This window comes from Pagrus major, chromosome 11, assembly GCF_040436345.1.
Source record: "Pagrus major chromosome 11, Pma_NU_1.0".
NCBI lineage: Eukaryota > Metazoa > Chordata > Actinopteri > Spariformes > Sparidae > Pagrus > Pagrus major.
Window position 1 is genome coordinate 25,334,313 of NC_133225.1, and position 19,021 is coordinate 25,353,333.

The following is a 19,021-nucleotide window of genomic DNA, read 5'->3' on the forward strand; positions in this document are numbered from 1 at the left end:
GTCGGCTTTCATAAACATCTACCGGGAAATTAAATAACTGTTCAAAGAGGAAATATAAAAAAAGGGGGGGATGCTTTAATGGGTAAACTCAATTTTCCCCTCAACACTCCACATAGTTTTTTTTTTATTTGCCTCAGAGACAGGGAGAGACTCTGCGGAGAGGCATTCTGCATCCCACAGGATAAATGTATAAATTCCTGCTCGTCCCAATCGAGATTCCTTCCTGCCCGCCATGGGTTAAACACAGAGCAGCCCTGAACCTTCATTGGGAGACAGTGATGAAGAAGATAGCATAAATTCTGTCACAGATTCCTACCCTATGACTATTCCATACCCTTCTATTATCCACTCCTGCAGATTTCCCCACAAAAAAACCCACAGCCGCTCAGACATCAAACACCGTGATTCTACGAGCCTCTGGTTAACGCATCTCGACAGTCAGCGGCGTAAAAACGATTGACTGTGTCCTTCCATCCAGCTATTCTTTTTCACTCACTTGTTTCTGTTAAAAACAGACCCACAATCTGGAGAGTTAGGCTACACAGAAGTCAATAACTTTTGCCTTGAAAGTAGCTGCCGTATGGTGAGGCCATCAAGCCAAAGTGGATTTAAGAGGCTAGGAGTGACTGTGTGGGTATGGTAACAGCTTTTCCCCAGAAAGCTTTGAGGGTTTGCCAAAACTTTGAGTGTCAAGCATACACCCTAATCTGCAGACTCTCATACACCCAGCTTTAGTTTCTGGGACAAAAAACAAAAGGTGGTCAATCTTTTAAGTGACAATTCACCCCAAAATCAAAAAGACATATTTTTCCTCTCACCTGTAGAGCTATTAATCCATCTAGATTCTGGTGTGAGTTGCAGAGTTTTGGAGATATCGGCCCTAGAGAGGTCTGCCTTCTTTCAAATATAATGGAAGTAGATGGCATTTGGCTTGGTGCTCAAAGCGCCGAAAAACATGGGTAAACCCACTAAAAATAGGCGTTCGACTTTCTTTACATTGCCAGCTGTTGGAAGGGGTAAATGGTCGTTACAGGCTTGGATCAGGAGGATGCCGTGAATGTTTACACCCCGTGCTGTCAGGAGCACAAACCTCTTATCCATGAGTAGATGCACGCTTCCTTCGGCTCAATGATAGGACTGAAGTGTAGTTCAGTCACACGAAACCGCTCACCACAAGGTCTGTCTGATTGAGGAACTGGGTAATGTTTTCTGGTAAGAGACGATGCTGTTGAGTTTTTAAAATGTATTTTTTTTAGCGGTTTGAGCACCACAAGTCGAGTGCCATCTACTTCCATTATATTCAAGAGAAGGCAGATGTCTGTGCGGCCGATATTTTCAAAGCTCGGCAACTCACAGCAAAGTTGGATAAAAAGTGCTACAGGTCAGAGGAAAAAACTAATATTGTTGATTTTGGGGTGAACTGTCCCTTTAAGATTGAATTATGAGAAATCCAAATGGAAGAAGAACGTTATACCAACGTTCACCAAGAGTCTGACCTGATCATTGAAAGTTTTTCCTCATGCCCTATCACTAAGTGTGATTGATGAGACAATCCTTGACCGCCTCTAATGCCGCACAGGGGCAATGATTCCCAGTTTGTGCTGAATAAGCAGACGGCTAGCCAGCAGTGGTTTGCTACATGGGCATTTAACTCAAGGCACTTCAGAATTACAGCCGGTGAGCCCTTTAACTCCAGATTCCTCGGTCAGCGTGGTCAATGCAGGATTAGAATGGATAGAAAAGGGAATTTCCATTTAAGTCAAATTTCTTATGGCCTTTTGTGCTTTTCTGCTGGTGCTAAGTCACTGTTTTATTTATGGCTTCTGGTTCCCGTCATCGTTTTCTTCCCTGAACATTATCTTCACAATTTACAGCCATGCTGGACATTCGAGCAGACATCGTATTCAGCAAACATGCTGGCAAACTACAGCAAAGTTGCTTCTTGTTCTGTTTGCCGACTCGTTCTGTCACCAGGATTAAATGCAGTACTTGTCTGCCCGATGTAAAAATTTGAGATCCCCTCTGACAACAGCACCGAGCCACCAGTTCAAGGCAGCCCCTCTTAAGTCTTTGTGTGTGAATGAAGTGGCTGGGTAAACACTAGCTGCTGCTTAATAGGGGGCTTACTTAGAGAACAATGTCACAAAGCCTTTGGTTAAACAAACACACTGAGGCCACATCCACACTCATGCCGATAACTTAAAAAAAAAAACCAAGTCAACACTGAGACAACTACATTAAAAAATCATTTTTCATTTCAATCTTTTTCTCCCATTTTTGGGAGTTTTTCACACCCAAAAATGGTGCTTCCTCCACTTTTCCTACGATTCCTGTATAGCCCATAACACAGTAGTGTTGTACCTGTACATTTGCTAGTTCCAGCTTCTTAAATGCTGCTTTTCTCTGAAGAGTCTTTTGGTTTTGGAAAATAGAAGCAATCTGAAGATGTTACTTCGGGCTCTGGGAAACTGAAGAGCATTTATCAAATATTTGTGCCGTTTTCTAAACGATGCCTGAGCAGACACTGTCACACTGTGGTTTAAAAAATTATGGTTGCTTCTTTTCGTTCGAATACCACCTAACACAAGCACAACAAGTGAATATTTCATGTACACATCTATTTTTTCTTTGGCTTAGAGGGCAGAAGAATCATTGGTTTTTCTTACCATAAATCCAATATAATAGGAAAAACAACACCTCAAAGTTGAAACACACATAACACAAGCCTGCCAAACTTTTTCAATGGAGCAGAAAAAACACATTGCGAAACATACAGTCAGTACCCTAAGCCAACCAACTGGTCTGATGGGACGGGGACAAGGAGAAGTGGGAGAGCTTCATCTTTTCAGCAGTAAATTCAAGATCTGTTGCAACACTCCGAGCAGACTTCGCCTCTTGTACTCTGATCGTCTGGAAATCTGCACACAGCCTGAGCGCTGAAGATGTTCAGGAGCTGAATCACCGCAGAATCAAACAGCCATTATGATAAGACGACATCATCATGGAAAACGTATTTGTTGACGCAGCTGTTGAACAAAATAGTTCAGTTATAGGTTCAAAACGTGCTCGTGAAACATTTCCACTGAAAACAATGAGAAGGAAAAGGGCTCAGACGTTCACAACCTTGTTGTTATTACCCTGGCAGCTTTGATCTAAAACCCATTTACAGGAACTAATCTTCAAAAGACAGAATTCCTCGACTTCAGGCTACAACCGGATTATAGTTACTATGGATACTGATTGTAATTACAAAGCAATAAAAGACAAAAAACAGACAGACACACTTCTCTAAATATGAGGGCAGGCCACAAATCAGCCTTGAAAAAATTCAGTGAACACAAATCATTAGATGCCCCGTAAAATTAGATTTCCTGCCGTCTAAACATCTCTGGTTTAATAATTCCGCAAGCAGAGTGAAGTTTGTTCTTTCCACATTACACAGTCGTACAAGAAAAATGTGCTATTTGCATCATCTGTGTGTGCTGGAGGCCTGAAAAAAGACAGACACAAACGGGAAAAGAAAGATCTGAATGATGGAGCTGCCAAGAATCATTTCGGAATCGCACAACTGGGGGAAAAAATACATGTGATGATGCTCTATTAATAACTGCAGAGTGATAAGTTTATACAAACGTCTCAGTGGAGCTGATGGTCCGATGGTTTCGCAGTCTAACCGCAGTATCACGTGGGCGAAAGAGCAGACGTGGAGCCACACAGACATGATCGAGACTGATATTGAGGAAGCCAAACTTTGACTAAACATCCTCTTCATAATCATCACCTTACTGCAACGGATGTACAAAATGTACGGAGTGTTTCTGCACCAGCTGACATCACATGACATGCCTCTTGCTCAAATTAAAGATGTTGAACGCTGACAAACCGTTACCAAAGGCCTGCAGGAGCCATAATGATCGTGCCTCTACAGAGAGCAGGAGCTGGTGTGGAGCCACCTCGCTCTCAGTTATTGTCGAGTAAACACACACAGCAGAGCCAAGAGCAGCATGTCAGTCAGCCAGGCAAGAAAGGCCAAGTGGAGGAGCCACTCGACGGCCAAAATGAACTGTAGAGACAGACGGAGAGGGGCTGTGTGTGAGTGTGTGTGAGAGTGTGTGAGTGTGTTAGAAAGTCAGAGAGAGCAAAAAAGAAAATAAGGGAGAGAGTGCCAGCATTTGTCTCATGCCAGCCAGATAAGAGGGGTGCCAAGGAGTTTTGATGTCATGCTGGTGGTGGTGGGGTGACGGAGGGGTTAACTACTCTCTGATCCTCTCGCAGGCAGAAAGTAGGTCTGTTTGTAGTACTGAGACGAATATAAACAACTTTTCAAAAGAACACAGTACTTGATTAGTGTTTCTGACCTTTCACTGGCACTGAAGTTATTTAGAAAGCGAAAGAAGGGGCACTTATCATGTCGTCTTTTCATTTACTTCAATTGCAAAGCACAACACTGTTTGCAAAAAAAGCTGGAACACTGTAAAACACAAAACAGGCTGGGATCATTTGCTTTTCCTTCTGGACAGTAGCCTTTTCTCAGTAGGCGATTTGAGGTGGGACGAGGGGGGGACGCTGCACCCCAGATGCTATCCTGTCAGGACCTATCATCGATACATTACTGAAAATTATGACATTTTGACAGAGCTTTTCAATTTAAACCATTGCAGCTTTTCTAGCATTTAAGGGACTAGCAGTCCAGGAAACTAACAATTAACTAACTAACAATTTGTCAGACATAATGTAGGTGCTAACTACAAACAAAACTCATTACATCATAACAACAGTAAGTGTTGGAAAACTGTATGTTGAAGTAAACTTGTATGTAACACTGTGATCCTACCCTCTCACTGAAGTTACACAGAGCAGAAACAAGTGATGGGGGGGCGGAGTGGCTGAGACAGAGACACCATTCACTCTATTACAAGACACTGTGACATCAGAAGCTGTTATTTTAAGGTTTAAAAAGTTACATAATGTTACTTTAAATGCAAAAAACAGCTATCATATGATCAACAACTTGACAAAAACACATCACAGGAGAAGAAGCTTCACATAATCTTTTTGTAAATAAATACTGGTATTTGTGGGTGAGGACCCCATAAAGTTGAAGGTATTTAATACCTTGGAGGGAGCGTGTTGCTGTACAAAGACCTAATTGTGGGTGGACGGAGATCTGCCCGTCTGCTTGCAGTGCGGGTTTCTGAAGTCCTTAATGCAATGCAAACACGGTTTAAAAAGATTTACTCTGACACATATAGGGGAGTTTAAAAAGCCATGTTTCATCCTGCTCCCTATTAAATGAAATGTAGCATGATCTCTATATATTAAGCCAGGGCTAAGTTAGCCGTTGAGGATGCTAGCAAAGCAGTAATTTGATAAAACTGCAATGAAGACCGGTCCCGATGAAATTTAGAGCTCTTTAAGCCGGCGCTATTCCCTGCGGTCCTCGACATTAAACCGTGCCAAGTCCATATGGGAAATTGATATGCAGTACGTGTGGCTTATTCCATTAGACTCATTAAAGTGTCACTTTGTCATCAGCACACTCTCGCACTTACAGCTTGCCTTACAACTGCAGCAAAGGACTCATTGTATCGCGTGTATAAAGTACAGCAGAGAACATTTTTTACGTGGCAGGCGTAATTTGTCTTCCAGACAGCAGTTGAAAGACATCAACATAGAGCGTATTGAATAGGAGGTATAGAACGCCGTTTAATTTGTAGTCTGACATGCAGAACAGGTCAACTGATGGAAAGGGGCAAATAGAATTTCAGTCTATTAATGCAACATTTAGTTTGATACAAATTAATGCTACCTTTCTGCAGCTCATTTCCCCACTCAGGCTACACTCTGTTAAAATCATTGAAGTGCCACATCTACACGCTGGCTTCTCAGCTGCAGCACTCTAACTCAAACTAGTGTTTTTTGTTCCTTTTGTTAATCCAGCACTGAATTTCCCTGAAGCCAGCGGAGGTTTTTCTCTCTCTAGCAGACTGACCTCCTGTGCAGACACTAAATTGCAGGAAAGGGGTTTTTCACGCTCGGCTACAGTTTGTAGTGGCAGAAACTTTATCAAACGTCTCCGACGAGGATCTGAGCGGGCCGTGTTTAGCCTCTGATTAAACGCTGCCTCTCCGAAGGGAATCTGACCACCGAAAAACAAGCACGCTCCACAGAGTCCGATTTGTGGAAATCAGAGTATTTTTCTGCCAATAATATACGAATGCGGGACATTTACACTTCTCACCACTCACAGAAAGGCTTTTGGCGGGCTTGGCAGAGAGCAGATCTACAAAGAAGGCAAACCTAAAATCAAGCTCTCCTTCCAAGATTCCTCTGTCAACCAAGCCTTGACAACATATTTTCGGGACATTCCAGCCAGCAACCCAATGGAAAACAACCATTTACTGGTCACATCACACATCATAAGGAAACTTAAAATCAATGAAGAAGTCCTGCTCAGGAAACAACAACCACAATACGAGAGTGATGGGAAAAAAAGCACTGAAAGTTAGTTATTTGATATCCTGATACTTTTTTCATATCATTTAAAACAAATCGCCCATTGGCTGTACATCATTTAAACAATTAGCACACAACATTCTCAGAACAGTTTGCCCTTTGGCAACGCTGAGGCACACCGAGTCCTGACAAACACATGTGCTTAATAACCAGTGGGAAGTAGGTAATTGCTGGTGCACGACGTAGTTTACACACCGATGTTTTAAATCAGTGACATAAAGCAGAGTCGGAGCGCATGATTTATGGCTACGTGCTGATTAAATTAATGTCCACGACTTTCTTTCTTCCCTTTTCACACGCTCAAAATGGGAGACGAATACAAAAATCGACCCCCTCCTCCCAAAAAAATACCATACATCTGTTTCACACATACAGTTCCTGCCACATTCTTCTGCGTCTGCCAAAAGCTTTTAGGGATGCACACCACTTGATGCCTGAGTTAGTGTGGCGTGCACTGTGGAGAGTGGGAGTCGAGGTTTAAACACAGCAGAGTCATCTATCTGAAAGAGATGTACCCTTCAAACCATGACAGAGCCTAACATTTCCCAGAACATCTGGATAAAACATAAACTGAATAAAAAGGGAGAAATTATAGCAATATCTCAATGATGAAAAGCTCCGAGCAAAAATAAAAAATCACTAAAGGGAGTGGCTGTATTGCACAATTTTACACGGATGCATAAAGAAAGTGCTCCCATAATCTATGACATCTCTTTCACCTCCTTGTAAACTGCTCCCTTAATATGAGTGTAAGAAAATGCCAGAAGACATATAACAGTCCAGACAGACATCTCGGTAGCAGGGAGAGCAGGACAAGCTCCTACACACTCAGCCTGCAGGACGGAGGGATTTTTTCCGGGGGTGAAGTGCCTTTAGTGTCAACAGTGTGTCCTGTTGAAAACTGCACTGAGGCAGTTCCACCCAGCATGATTTATAGCCTTCCTGAGTGTTATTAAAAGGCTAAATGCAACTCTAAACACATTTCACATAGTCGCTGCCCTGCAGAGGACCCTTTATGTTCAGAGGTGAACATCCCGTGCTCAGAAACATTTACAGTTTATATAGCTGGAAAACAATTTATTTTCATGAACGTGTCACAGATTATTACTTCGGAGCTACAGGGCGGAGGCTGAAAGGTGGAGCGACAGTGATTCTTTTGAAAAGATGCTGCACCTCTCTCGTGTTTAAAAGGTCCAGTGTGTAGGATTTTGGGGAATTTAGGGGCAGAAATTGATTTTAATATTCATGATTGGGTTTTCAGTAGTGAATAATCACCTGAAACTAAGAATCATTGTGTTTTTGTTACCTTAGAATGAGCCTTTTATGTCTACAGAAGGGTCCTCTTCCATACATTACGGAAAATCTGGATACAGCCCCGCTCATTCCTATGAAAGCTGCTCAGTGGTGCATGAAGCCAAAAAAGCTCGACTTCCCGGGTATAAAATTACCCGGGTCTTCCGCGGTGTACAGCCAGTAAAGCGTGTGCACTAGAGACTTCCACCGACCAAGCCGGCTAACTTCCGGTTAAGTGCCAGGCTAACTTGAATTGGGATAAAATTATTTAACTGTGCGGCTCTTGGAGATTTTCCAAATGCTGTAGGAATGAATGGCTCAAATTATGATGGCAAAACGAGCCATTTCGAGGGGGCTGTGCCGCTTCAAAGCTTAGTGCTTTTCCTGCGTCCACCATGTTTCTTCAGTAGCCCAGAACGGACAAACCAAACAGTGGCTCTAGAGTGGGTGTTCTGTGATATTTTTGCACTTTTTGTAGAGGTGAGGTGAACCGAGGGGTATTCTGTACCAGACGTCACTAAACCCTACACACTGGACCTTTAAATTAAAGGTGCATTTACTTGCACCATGGTGATCAGCTTGTTCCCCACTTTGAGCAGAAATCTGATTTCCATGCAGCAAGGTTGGCAGCTGGGTTCAATTTCAGGTAAACTGATTATGAATAAACCCAGCTGGCACGGGTAGATAAATCCTGCAGATAAAAACACTAGGCCGTGTCAACAAATTGTGCACAAATGCATGAAAAGTCCTCCCAGAAGAGGACATCAAGCAAGGCCCTTTAAGAACAGAATCTCATGATCTGTTCTACATGATTCCATCCTTGTTTAGTTTATTACATGGACGGCTGATCGTGATGCCCGAGCTGTTTTTGGCAAGCGGAGAAAAGAATCTGAGGGCTCCATTGTCCTGCCTCTACCTGATAACTTACGTTAATCAGAATTTGGTGATCATCCAAGTGTAGAAAGAGTGTTGCACTTTATTAGGTTTAAAAACTTTGTAAGATAATTAATCACAGTTTAGGGTCAAGCTGCAACAATTAAACGATTAATCAAGTAATCAAGTGCTTGGACAAAAGAAGCAATCTGGAGACGTCACTTTGGGAAATTGTGATGAGCATTTTTCACAATTTTTGGACATTTTATACACAAATGAAAATAACTGTTCGTTGCAGCCCTAGTTTCAGGAATTGAAAGTAGCTAAGAGTACGTATATCTCCTTAAAGATACATAAATCATGCATGCATATATGTCTTTATCTTTGGCTTTCTTTTCCAAGTCTGCCATGTAAGCACATTGTGGCCAGGAGAAGCCCCGATTGTTCCTGGAAATGCCTGGCATGTGAACCACAGTGACAGACCAGTGACCTCTGACCTCTGGCTGGAAGCTCGCAGACTGACCAGTAAACCAGACAGCAGCAAATAAAAGGCGGATGGCCGGCCACGCCTTTCAGCTTCTTTCTTGCACAATACAGCCATATCATATCCACTGGCCGCTGATCACAGGGAACCGAGCTCTTCTCTTCACATGTGATTATAGTTCAACTCCACTGTTGCTCTTTTCTGACAATTCTCATTACAGTGAGCCGGAGTAGAGACAGGACTCCCAGTGATATCATCCATAAACACATCCTGGAGCTGCTTCATTGGCGGTGAATAGAAGGTCAAGTTTTTGGATTGTAATGGAAGAGGATATTATTGGGTGTCATTTTCTTGTCGATAAGTGTTGCATCAAAACTGTGATTCACAGCAGCTGCATATCATCTCAGAGAGACGGCTGTTCCAGCAGAGGGAGGGAAAGTAAAAGTGAGTCAACTTTGCTTCATGGAGAACAGTATTAGCACATGAAATCTAATTTTCAGGGTAGACTTTGCCTCTACACTGCACAGTCGTTTCCACTTGTCTATTTCCAGAAATGAAGTAGCTGCAGAAGCACAGGCTTGGCTCTCCTCCGCTCCATATTCGATCATGGAACTCCATTTGAAGTAGTTATAGCTAACTCATCCAGTTAAGTAATGTGGATTAACATTCCTCCCTTGCACAGAGCAGGAAAAGGAAGATACAAGGGAGAAGGGATGGAAAGAGAAGGACCAGAGGAGAACGCTTTGCGCTCAACTGTATATTACAGCAAAAAGCATTTAAGGAGGACAGAGATAATCCAAACAAAGCTCAGAAAACCTTCCGGAGAGGATTCATCACGACCCATCTGGGAGGGGGGGGTTGTTTTATACTTAATATACACTCAAAAGTCAGAGATCAGAAAAAAATTCAAATGCTTTCCACGAGCGACTTCATAAACAATTCAAATTTCACTCAAACTGAATTCAATCATACTTATATTAGTCAACCAAAAAGCCAGTAACATACACCATGAGTTCATCATCTCTTCGATACCACACACTCAGCCATGTTCGGTAAGAGGGCAGTGGAAATATAGCTCCTATGTTTGTTGAATGAGCAAAAACACAAACTAAGCCTCTTTACTTTCAACCACAGACAAATAAACTGATGATTTATTTTAGTGTTTGTTTTGGAAAAGGGCAGTTAAGTCAAGATTGTAGTATTGTTTCCTAGAGGCCACAGCCTGGCCTGGTTCTCCACAAGCTGTCTCATCTTACTGCCTGAAACAGCCACTCTGTGACCATCAGTCAGACCTACACTTTAACAACTGTTTGAATTGAGACTTTATGCATGTCTTATCTTTCAACTAACCTCAACTATTGAGGGGGTTTGGTCGGGGGGGGGGGGACAATAGCTATCCAGCTGACTGGGTAAGAGCCCTCCATTGTCTGCCAGTGGAGTCAAGTCTTTCCCCGTGCAGAGGCTCCACAGTGACAATGGGACGATAATCTAAACACCAAAGATCATTTACATGAGAGGGGAGGCTGAGTGATAGCAGTGTGTGGACATCTATGAGATTAAGTCGAGGGTGTAGTGTTCTGATGCCAGACATGAAGTCAATGATGGATGACTTAAATGCTCTTTACAGTCGCTATAAAGCCCCTGCCTGATGAGGGCACATGCTTAAAGTCCCAACAAAGAGTTTTTCATGACAGATTGCATCGTTGAATTCACGCGTGTTGAGATGAACCCGCAGAGTGAGCGGAGCCAGCAGAGAAGCAGGGGAAACAAGGGAATGATAACCGAGTATTGAGACTCACCAGACGCGCTCAGGTCCAGGACGCTTTGGAGCAGCAGGGCGATCCACAGAGCGCAGCCTGGACATCTCCACAGACGCTGACTCACCGCTGCCCGAGTTGGATACATTCCTCCGGCTCTGTGTTAAACCTTCGCTCCGCTTTTCACATCCACTGCACTCAAAAATGGAATTTGCGAGCAACTCCCCCACAAAAAAAGAAATGAACAGTGCTTCACCAGACTGTGCGTTCAGAGCGCACCAAACCCTCTCGGGCTGAAAAAAATAAATAAAGTGAAATTCTGGAAGAGAGTTGTCTCCGGTTCTCCTGCTTTCTGTCTCTTTCCTCGTCGCAGCAGCCCAGCTCACTTTCCCCCTCACTGTCTCTCTCTCCAACTGAGCGCAATCCTTCCTACAAACTTCACTGGAGACTTGTGCCCACAGGAGCCACATGGCTCTGATTAGCCACGTGTCGCCACCCTGCGGTCACTGCGGGGACTGTCAGAGGGCAGGCAGGCATTTAAATTACAGAAATGGATTTAGCTGAATTTTAAGTGCGCATTCTGGAGACAGAGAGGTCCTGAGAAACGTAAAAACATGAGAGGGGAAAAAAATAACATTATGGTGAGATTGTTCAATGTCAGTTATTGTGTTTAAGGTCGAGAATAAACCTTGTGTCTGTCTTTAGTCATGTGCAAATATGCACAGACAAAATTAACTACAAATTAAGGCTGCAGCTAATAATTATATCCATTATCGATTAATCTGCACACTATTTTCTATTAACGATGAATGGATTACTTGTTTGGTCAAAAAATAATAAAAAAATGTTCTCAAATCCAAGGTGATGTCTTCAAATGTCTGGTTTTTGTCCGTCCAAAAGCTCAGTATGATATAAACCAGACAGAAGCAGAAAATATCCACATTTTAGAAGTTGCCATTTTTTTAATATTAATTTTTATTGACATAGTTTAAAAAATAACATAAAACCCACACGTACATCAATATCCAAAGCCCAACTTAAACAACTCCCCACGTGCAATGCTTTGAGGATGAGTTTTTTTTTTGCTGGTACCATGCCCAACATTAGAGCTGCTTAATGTGTGAATCCAAAGAGAGCCAAGTCTCTTTTTTTGCCATTTTTGTCTGAAAAATTGCAACTATGATTAATCGATCACTGAAACAGGTGGCAATTATTTTTCTCTTGATCAACTAATCTATTTGTCCGCTGATCATTGCAGCTGTAATACAGATTATGACAAGTGAAATGAGTCAAAAGTCATACAACAAGTCTGAAACCGGATTAAGTTTGAGAAACATGGGTACAAAATAGTGTGAAAAAGTACCAAAAAAAAAAGTTTTCAAAAATGGAATAAGGCATAAGGAATACAGTGGATGATTTAAACAAAAAGAAAAAAAAACAAAGATGAGATGTAAAACATACAAACAAACAAACAAACAAACAAAACCCCAAGACTTTAGAATAAAGTACAGTGTGACTTTAAAAAAAAAAAAAATTCCAACTCTTTAAAAGTGATTTAAAAGAAGATACTGATGCAGCCAGCTGTAGTTCCTCAGGCTCAGGAGCCCAAACAGCAAACACTCAGTCATCTTTAGTCTTTAGGCGTGAGCTGGGAACAGAATGTAACAGAAACATAAAATAAAATGTGGTTATACAACCCTACATGCACACCCAAACTTAAATTATGACAAAAACTAAAGGAAGTAACCCAAAAGGAAGCTCCTCAGTCCCCTGAAGACAAGGACCAAAATATTCTCCTATGACAACAGTATACCAATGATACATTCAGGGAATGTGAAGAGTGAATTAAGCATGACCTTATACATGTTGCACTGATGATATTTCTGATGTTCCTATACAGGGTTTGTTCATTATGTTACACCCACCACATAATATACTAAAACTATACGTTTTTGAAAGGACAGTCAGAAAATGATCATTGTACATTTTGCCACCAAGTTCAGCATCTGGCTTGTTGAACAGTGACTGTCATGTGATTTTGTGTACTGCTGTATGAAAACAAGCCTGTTTTTCAGCTACACACACTCATTTGACTAACATGTGATCCAGTGTGATGTGAATTAATAAAATAAATTGTGTTTTTATCTTTCTGGATTATCTGATATGGATCCACCCAGAACTGATTAGATGATCACATGTGGTGGTGACTTCAGCAAATATGACTGACTTTTTTTAGAGGTGACTATTCTGCCATATATTTAACTCAGTGAACTTCATTCAGTTCCCATCCATGCACTACATGGACAAATACATATTAATAAAGGAAAGAGAAGAGAATATGTTGGGGGTTTATTGGGCTTTGAACAATCATGCCTGTAGACATGTTAACTAAAGCTACACACACACACACACACACACACACACAACACAATTATTAATTCCAGAGCCTTGCAGAATTATTAACCCGGCTCACCTCTTCCTCCATAACTCCACACCTTGTTTCATTTTACTCTGCTCCCTTCTGGATTTTGACACATACTTTGTCTCTGCATGTGTGTCTGCACACACAGAGCACTTTGAAAGACTAATACCGTCATATTTGGGGCAGGGAAAGAATGGTAGCAATTTAGCATCTCCGGTCCCCCCTTTATTGTGACCTACCCCTGCTCATTAGAGGGAAATATCATCCTCTCTGAGGTATGTTTCGGTTTAACTGTTACAGAGTAAAGGAGTAGCGTGTATGAATTATGCTTTAAGGTGGATTATGGTTTTTTGGGATATGAGAGAGGGTGCAGTGGGCTGCTCATGAGTGTCAGGGGCTTCACCTCTGATGTCCCTCCTCCTCATCAGGCTCAGGGTCATTGGCTGCCTCGTAAGTACTCCTTCCTTCCCCTCCTCTCCTGTCCAGTCATCCCTGGGGAGATGCTGCTAATCAGAGCTTACAGATAACAGTTCACAAGCTTCCTGCATGCCATGAGATAGGACAAGGGTGTGTCCGAGTGTGTGTTGGGGAGAATAAAAGCTTACATTTTCCAGATTTTGGTCTATATGCTTCTGTGTTGTTTCAAGAATTTCTGTTACTGTATATTGTATGTCAACACATCTTTGCAGAGTCCCTGGTCCACCGTTACTTGAGTGGTTGAGGAAATTAAGAATACGGTGATTATGAGGGTTGAGGGACACAAAGCAGCAGGTTGCGATAGCTGCCAAAGATCTGATCAGAACCAGGGCTACAGTCGATTCAAGCAATTCAACATGTAAGCAGAGACAGCAGTTTATTTGTGAATGATGATGGAGTGCTCAGCCTCACTTAAAAAAACTGGGCATAACAATTATTTCATGCCAGAGGTCGTGATTTTGAAAAAGTGTATAATTCCTCTTGATTCAATTGATTTGTGAGTGAAATATGTGCGCTTGTAGCTCCGACTTAGAACTGCAGTCTGCAGCTTCAAGGACTTCAAGTGGTTTGAGTGCCTATTTCTGGTGAGCTTCTTTTGGACTGCAGAAAAAAAGGAACACTCAAAGCGTGTGAGATTTCATGTGCAGACATGGCGTGTGCATGATTTCAGACAACACAAGACTTTTGTGCTCTGGAGATATCACAGCGAGAGCAAATTCAAACGAAATAACTTTAAATAACTGTTAAACCGAAAGAAATTGGCCATGACTGATTACAGTTTGGAGAAACGCGTGAGGTGATGTACATCATATGTCAGCTGGGTTTCTTACTGAGGCACCCTTTTAAATTTGCTGTTTAAGCAGCCAGATGAATTTAACCTAAGCTCTGCTGAGGTGGTTTTCTCTGTAATAAGGACCGTCAGAGGAGTGCAGGGCCTCACCACTGGGCCGATCAAGTAGCGAGATTACTTCTGACATTTTCCTCCTTGATGTCTATCGACTTCATTTTGCCTAAAGTAGGATATGATTATTAAAATTGCAACCATGCATAGTGAAAGTCATCTAACTTTCATGGTGGGGTGGATTAGGGTTCTGAAGGTCTCTTTGAAGAGCAGATCCCTGAGGCTTTTCTCCAGCGGCCACAGCACATGGACAGGGAGGCCCTTTGTTACATGGTTGGCAAAGATGTCTGGGTAAATAAAAGTGAATGAAAGGATGAGGGTGATGATGCCCTTTCAAGAAACTATCTGCCACATCTTCTCTGTATTTTCCTTGTGCCTTCGAAACATTCAGTCTGTCTCATTTCCTTCAGATGAATCTAATAAATCTTGCTTTAATCTGATTTTCCTTGCAATCGTCTGAAATGTGCTAGCATTTTGCACATTCTTCAATCAGTGGATAACTCAAGACAATTTCCGTCCCAGTTCAGACATTAAATGGCTGACAGACAATACTGGCCGCACTGCATCCTTTGCATCCCCTTCCACCCACGCCTGTCCAAATCAGAGCTTAAAGACTGTGCTACATATTGAATTTTGCGCTGTTACTCTACTCCCAAGAGGTGTCTTTTGGAACATACTGCAGTCAGAGCTAACATACAAGAAATGCAGGATGGAGGGAACTTTTTTCAGGCCAGTACTGCAGCCTCCCTGCATTTAAAGAAAGGGAACTGTCACTATGAGAAGGCAACATTCATACAGACTGTAAAAACATCCAATCTCCTGACATTTATTTAAAAAAACATCCAGAAATCCTGTCACAAAAATAGGTAAATGTGTACACTGGTGCTTAGCATCTTTACATTGTCCTGTTCTTCTCAACAGGGCCTCCATATATGTGAAGTTTCAGGCAGCAGAATAATAATTGCTTGCAGTCGAACACATGTAAGACACATCTCTGGGTTTAATTGTGTACCACATTTTTCTTCTTTTGTTTGTATTTATAGCGCAGTACATATGGGGGAAGGGGGAAGCCCACGGAAAGCAATGAGAGAACAGCTTATTTGTATTTTAACAAAATATTCTAATTTAAGATTAAATCAGGCTTAAAAACTGAATAAAATGCAACGTTGTCTGCCTGCAGTTTACAATAACTTTTAACATGAAGTATTTCTGGTGCAGTAAAAAGCCTCAATATCCAGTTTCTATTTGATCTCAAATCCAAGAATGGATCCATATAGTCTCTCCATCGAGCCAAAACTTCAGAGGACACTGAGCCATGGACGTGTGGTGTTTCCTGGCATATTAGTCTTCTCATTGACTGCGAGCCAGAAGAAGAATGGATGAGAAGGACACGGAGCAGCCTGTTGACACAAGCCAGCCTCGTCTCTAACATTGCTTGGTTGAACTGTGTGGTCAGAATTGTTCCAGCTCATCTCGTCTCATTTCTGAACAGCTTTTATGGCCTCACACATCATCCTGTACACTTCGGCTCCAGACCCACTGAGAGTGTTAAGATGGCGATGACTCATGTGGAGCCTCAACATCTATTAATGCCAGGTTTTTTTTTTTTTTTTGAGACCTTGTTGATCTCACGTACTGCGTCAAAGCTTGTTCACATCTAGTCGATGAGCTGGAGGTGATATCTTAGTTTTATAAGACAGTAGACAGAGTAGTTTTAATTCATCATTTTCTAGCTTTGGCTTTACTTTACACTAAAAAACACAAAAAAGCAGATTGTGTTATTTTAAATTGAGAGGCATGGTAAGATGGATTTCTGATAACACATCCTGCTACAGCACTTCATTCATGTCACAGACCTTTTAATTGGGACTATACAAATGCCTACTAGTGTTATGCCTACTCCATTAAGGACTGGGCCTAGTTTGCTCATTTCAAACCCAGTAATTACATTACTCACAAATAGTCTCCCTTACGCTGAATGTTTGGGTAGTTAGCTTCGTTGTTGGCCTGGAGGGCTAACAGTTTCAGTTTGGTCTCTGCTCTGGTACGGGATTTGTTGGCTTGCCGCAAGGGCTGAGGCTGGGAGGAAGTTCAGGGCCTGTATACACCTGGCATTAACACTGATCTGAGGCGATCCAATCATTGAGATCTGATCGTTTAGACCACATTCTCAGGTGGTCTGAAAAACAGGTCCTTTCTCTGTTCCACTGTTACCAGCTCATATTCTGGGCTGTTTTTAGATTTCATAGATCTGACTTTCATCTATGCAGAAAAACACAGGTGGATGCTGATAATGCATCCACACTACAACTTTTTTCAAAAAGATAAATTAACCAAATTGTGTGATCAGTAGATACTATATGTCCTATTTTTGTTCGGCAATATGAAGCTAAAACAACAGGGGATTCAGTGGCAGCCAAAAACAGTTCAGCAGAATAATGCATCCGGCCCTTAACACTCAGTAAGGACACTTCAAATCAAACAGTGATAGTAGTAAACGGTGTTCTCAGCACATACTTTATTTGATTGAGTGTGACACCTGATAGTCATTTTTCCATATTAACAAGCAAGTTCTCCATCAAAAATATTGACAAACGTCAGACGGATTGTATCAGGGAAATGCTAGAGTCTAATAAAGCATTGAAAATGTTACTGTCAGATACTGTTCTCCCTGTATTCAACATGACGGGAAGCTCAGACATGCGTCAAATTCACACTGCTCATTTTATTCATCACAACAGGTAAGTCCTGGGATCTTCAGCCAGCTATGACTAAATGTGTCCACTATTACAGAGGGAACAGTATCTGACAGGAATGTTTTGAGCAGTCACAAAGCATTATGGTACATAATCCTAAACACATTTGTGTTAAATCAGAACACCACACATCAAACTTGGATCTATTTCATATTCCAGGAATACTTTGCTCACTGCAGAGGGTTCCCGGCAGCTCATGTTTGCCCCATTGCCACAACCACCATCATAACTTAGTGGAGAACAATGTCCATTAGAGTTCTGGAGTGATGACATTAAATGAGAACTGATTCATTGGTTTTGAAAAAGACAGATTGGGATAATTATAAAATGGGTGTAGTCAGGTGTTATGGAAGCTTCACTTCTCCTAAGTCTGCATCACTTGACACAGAAGACTGTGGATTGGTGAAAGAAAAGACAAACTTAAAGAACCAGAGCAGTAAACTCTGACTGCACAGCACACAGCCACAGCCTATGCTTCCCTTCGTCACCATTTTGAGGACTTTGAGAATGATGCCTTTGTCCGTCGTGTTGCCCTCTTCTTGCAGGAGAGCAATGAGCAGGCTGCTCTAAAAACACAAGGCTCCATGCCAGTGCCAGAGAAAGCCATTTGGACATCTAATAGCTGCGGACCAGGCCAGCTTAATGTAAGCCTTATTGTGATTACCTGATGTAATGACAGCCAATCCAAATACAGCCTGCAAGCCATTACCAGCCGCACAAGAGGAACACATTATGTATTGCACTATGTCAGCCTGACAGAGTCTGAACAATGCAGCATGAAAAAGTTTCCACCCTGTTATGGTGACTCCTTAGGGGATGGAGAGGAACTGTTTAGGGCAGTTATACATCCTAAATGCAACAGCCTGTAGCTTTGATGGCTGGCAATGAGCCCTAAAAGCTCCATCCTCAATCTAAACGTAAACACAGATAAAAGATTTGAAACATTTATCCGGATTTAGCTCTTAATCGTCAAAAATGCCATTTGGAATGTCTCAAAGCTTGTGTCAGGAAAATTACAGGAAATGGTAACATAACTTCGTCATACATCAATCTTGTCAAATATGTGTGAGAAAACACAACTTGAATGGTCAATTAGTTCCAGCTCAGGAACTTTTACTATTTATTACCATGTGTTTTTGGGGGGTAGAGCTGATTGTGTTGGTCAGTATGAATAACTCTGACATACATGACAGAAATTAGAGGAGAATGTGCCACCTGTGAATGAGGCCAATTTTCCCTTTCGTGTTCAGAAAGAAAGCACGGAGCGTTCTCTGAGCGGAGCACCTGATTTTCCACCCTCGCTCCTTCTAACTAAATTGCAACCAATTCACATCCAGATATGGTAGTTGTGTGAGGAAAGGGTTGACAACAAGCCAACACCTGTAGAGTCTCAAACAGTCTGAGCAGCAAACATCCTTCACTTGTTTCTTTTGTGAAAAAACTACATTTCAAGCATTTTTAAGGTAAAAGCTGTTCCAGCTCTTGTCTGTTTGTCTTTAGATATAGTCTGTGGGACCCCCAGACCTCCTGACACTTCATAAC

General features: G+C 41.9%; 1 protein-coding gene across 2 annotated transcripts in view; it reads right to left on the reverse strand.

Moving 5' to 3' along the window:
- Window positions 1–11,309, reverse strand: part of ror1 (receptor tyrosine kinase-like orphan receptor 1) — a 142,383-nt gene extending 131,074 nt beyond the window's left edge. For both annotated transcript variants that reach the window (XM_073475828.1, XM_073475827.1), the window contains exon 1: window positions 10,966–11,309. In XM_073475828.1, coding sequence (XP_073331929.1) covers window positions 10,966–11,071 — 106 coding nt within the window. In that variant the 5' untranslated portion in view covers window positions 11,072–11,309. The remainder of the gene's footprint in view (window positions 1–10,965) is intronic.
- Between the last annotated feature and the right edge of the window lie 7,712 nt (window positions 11,310–19,021).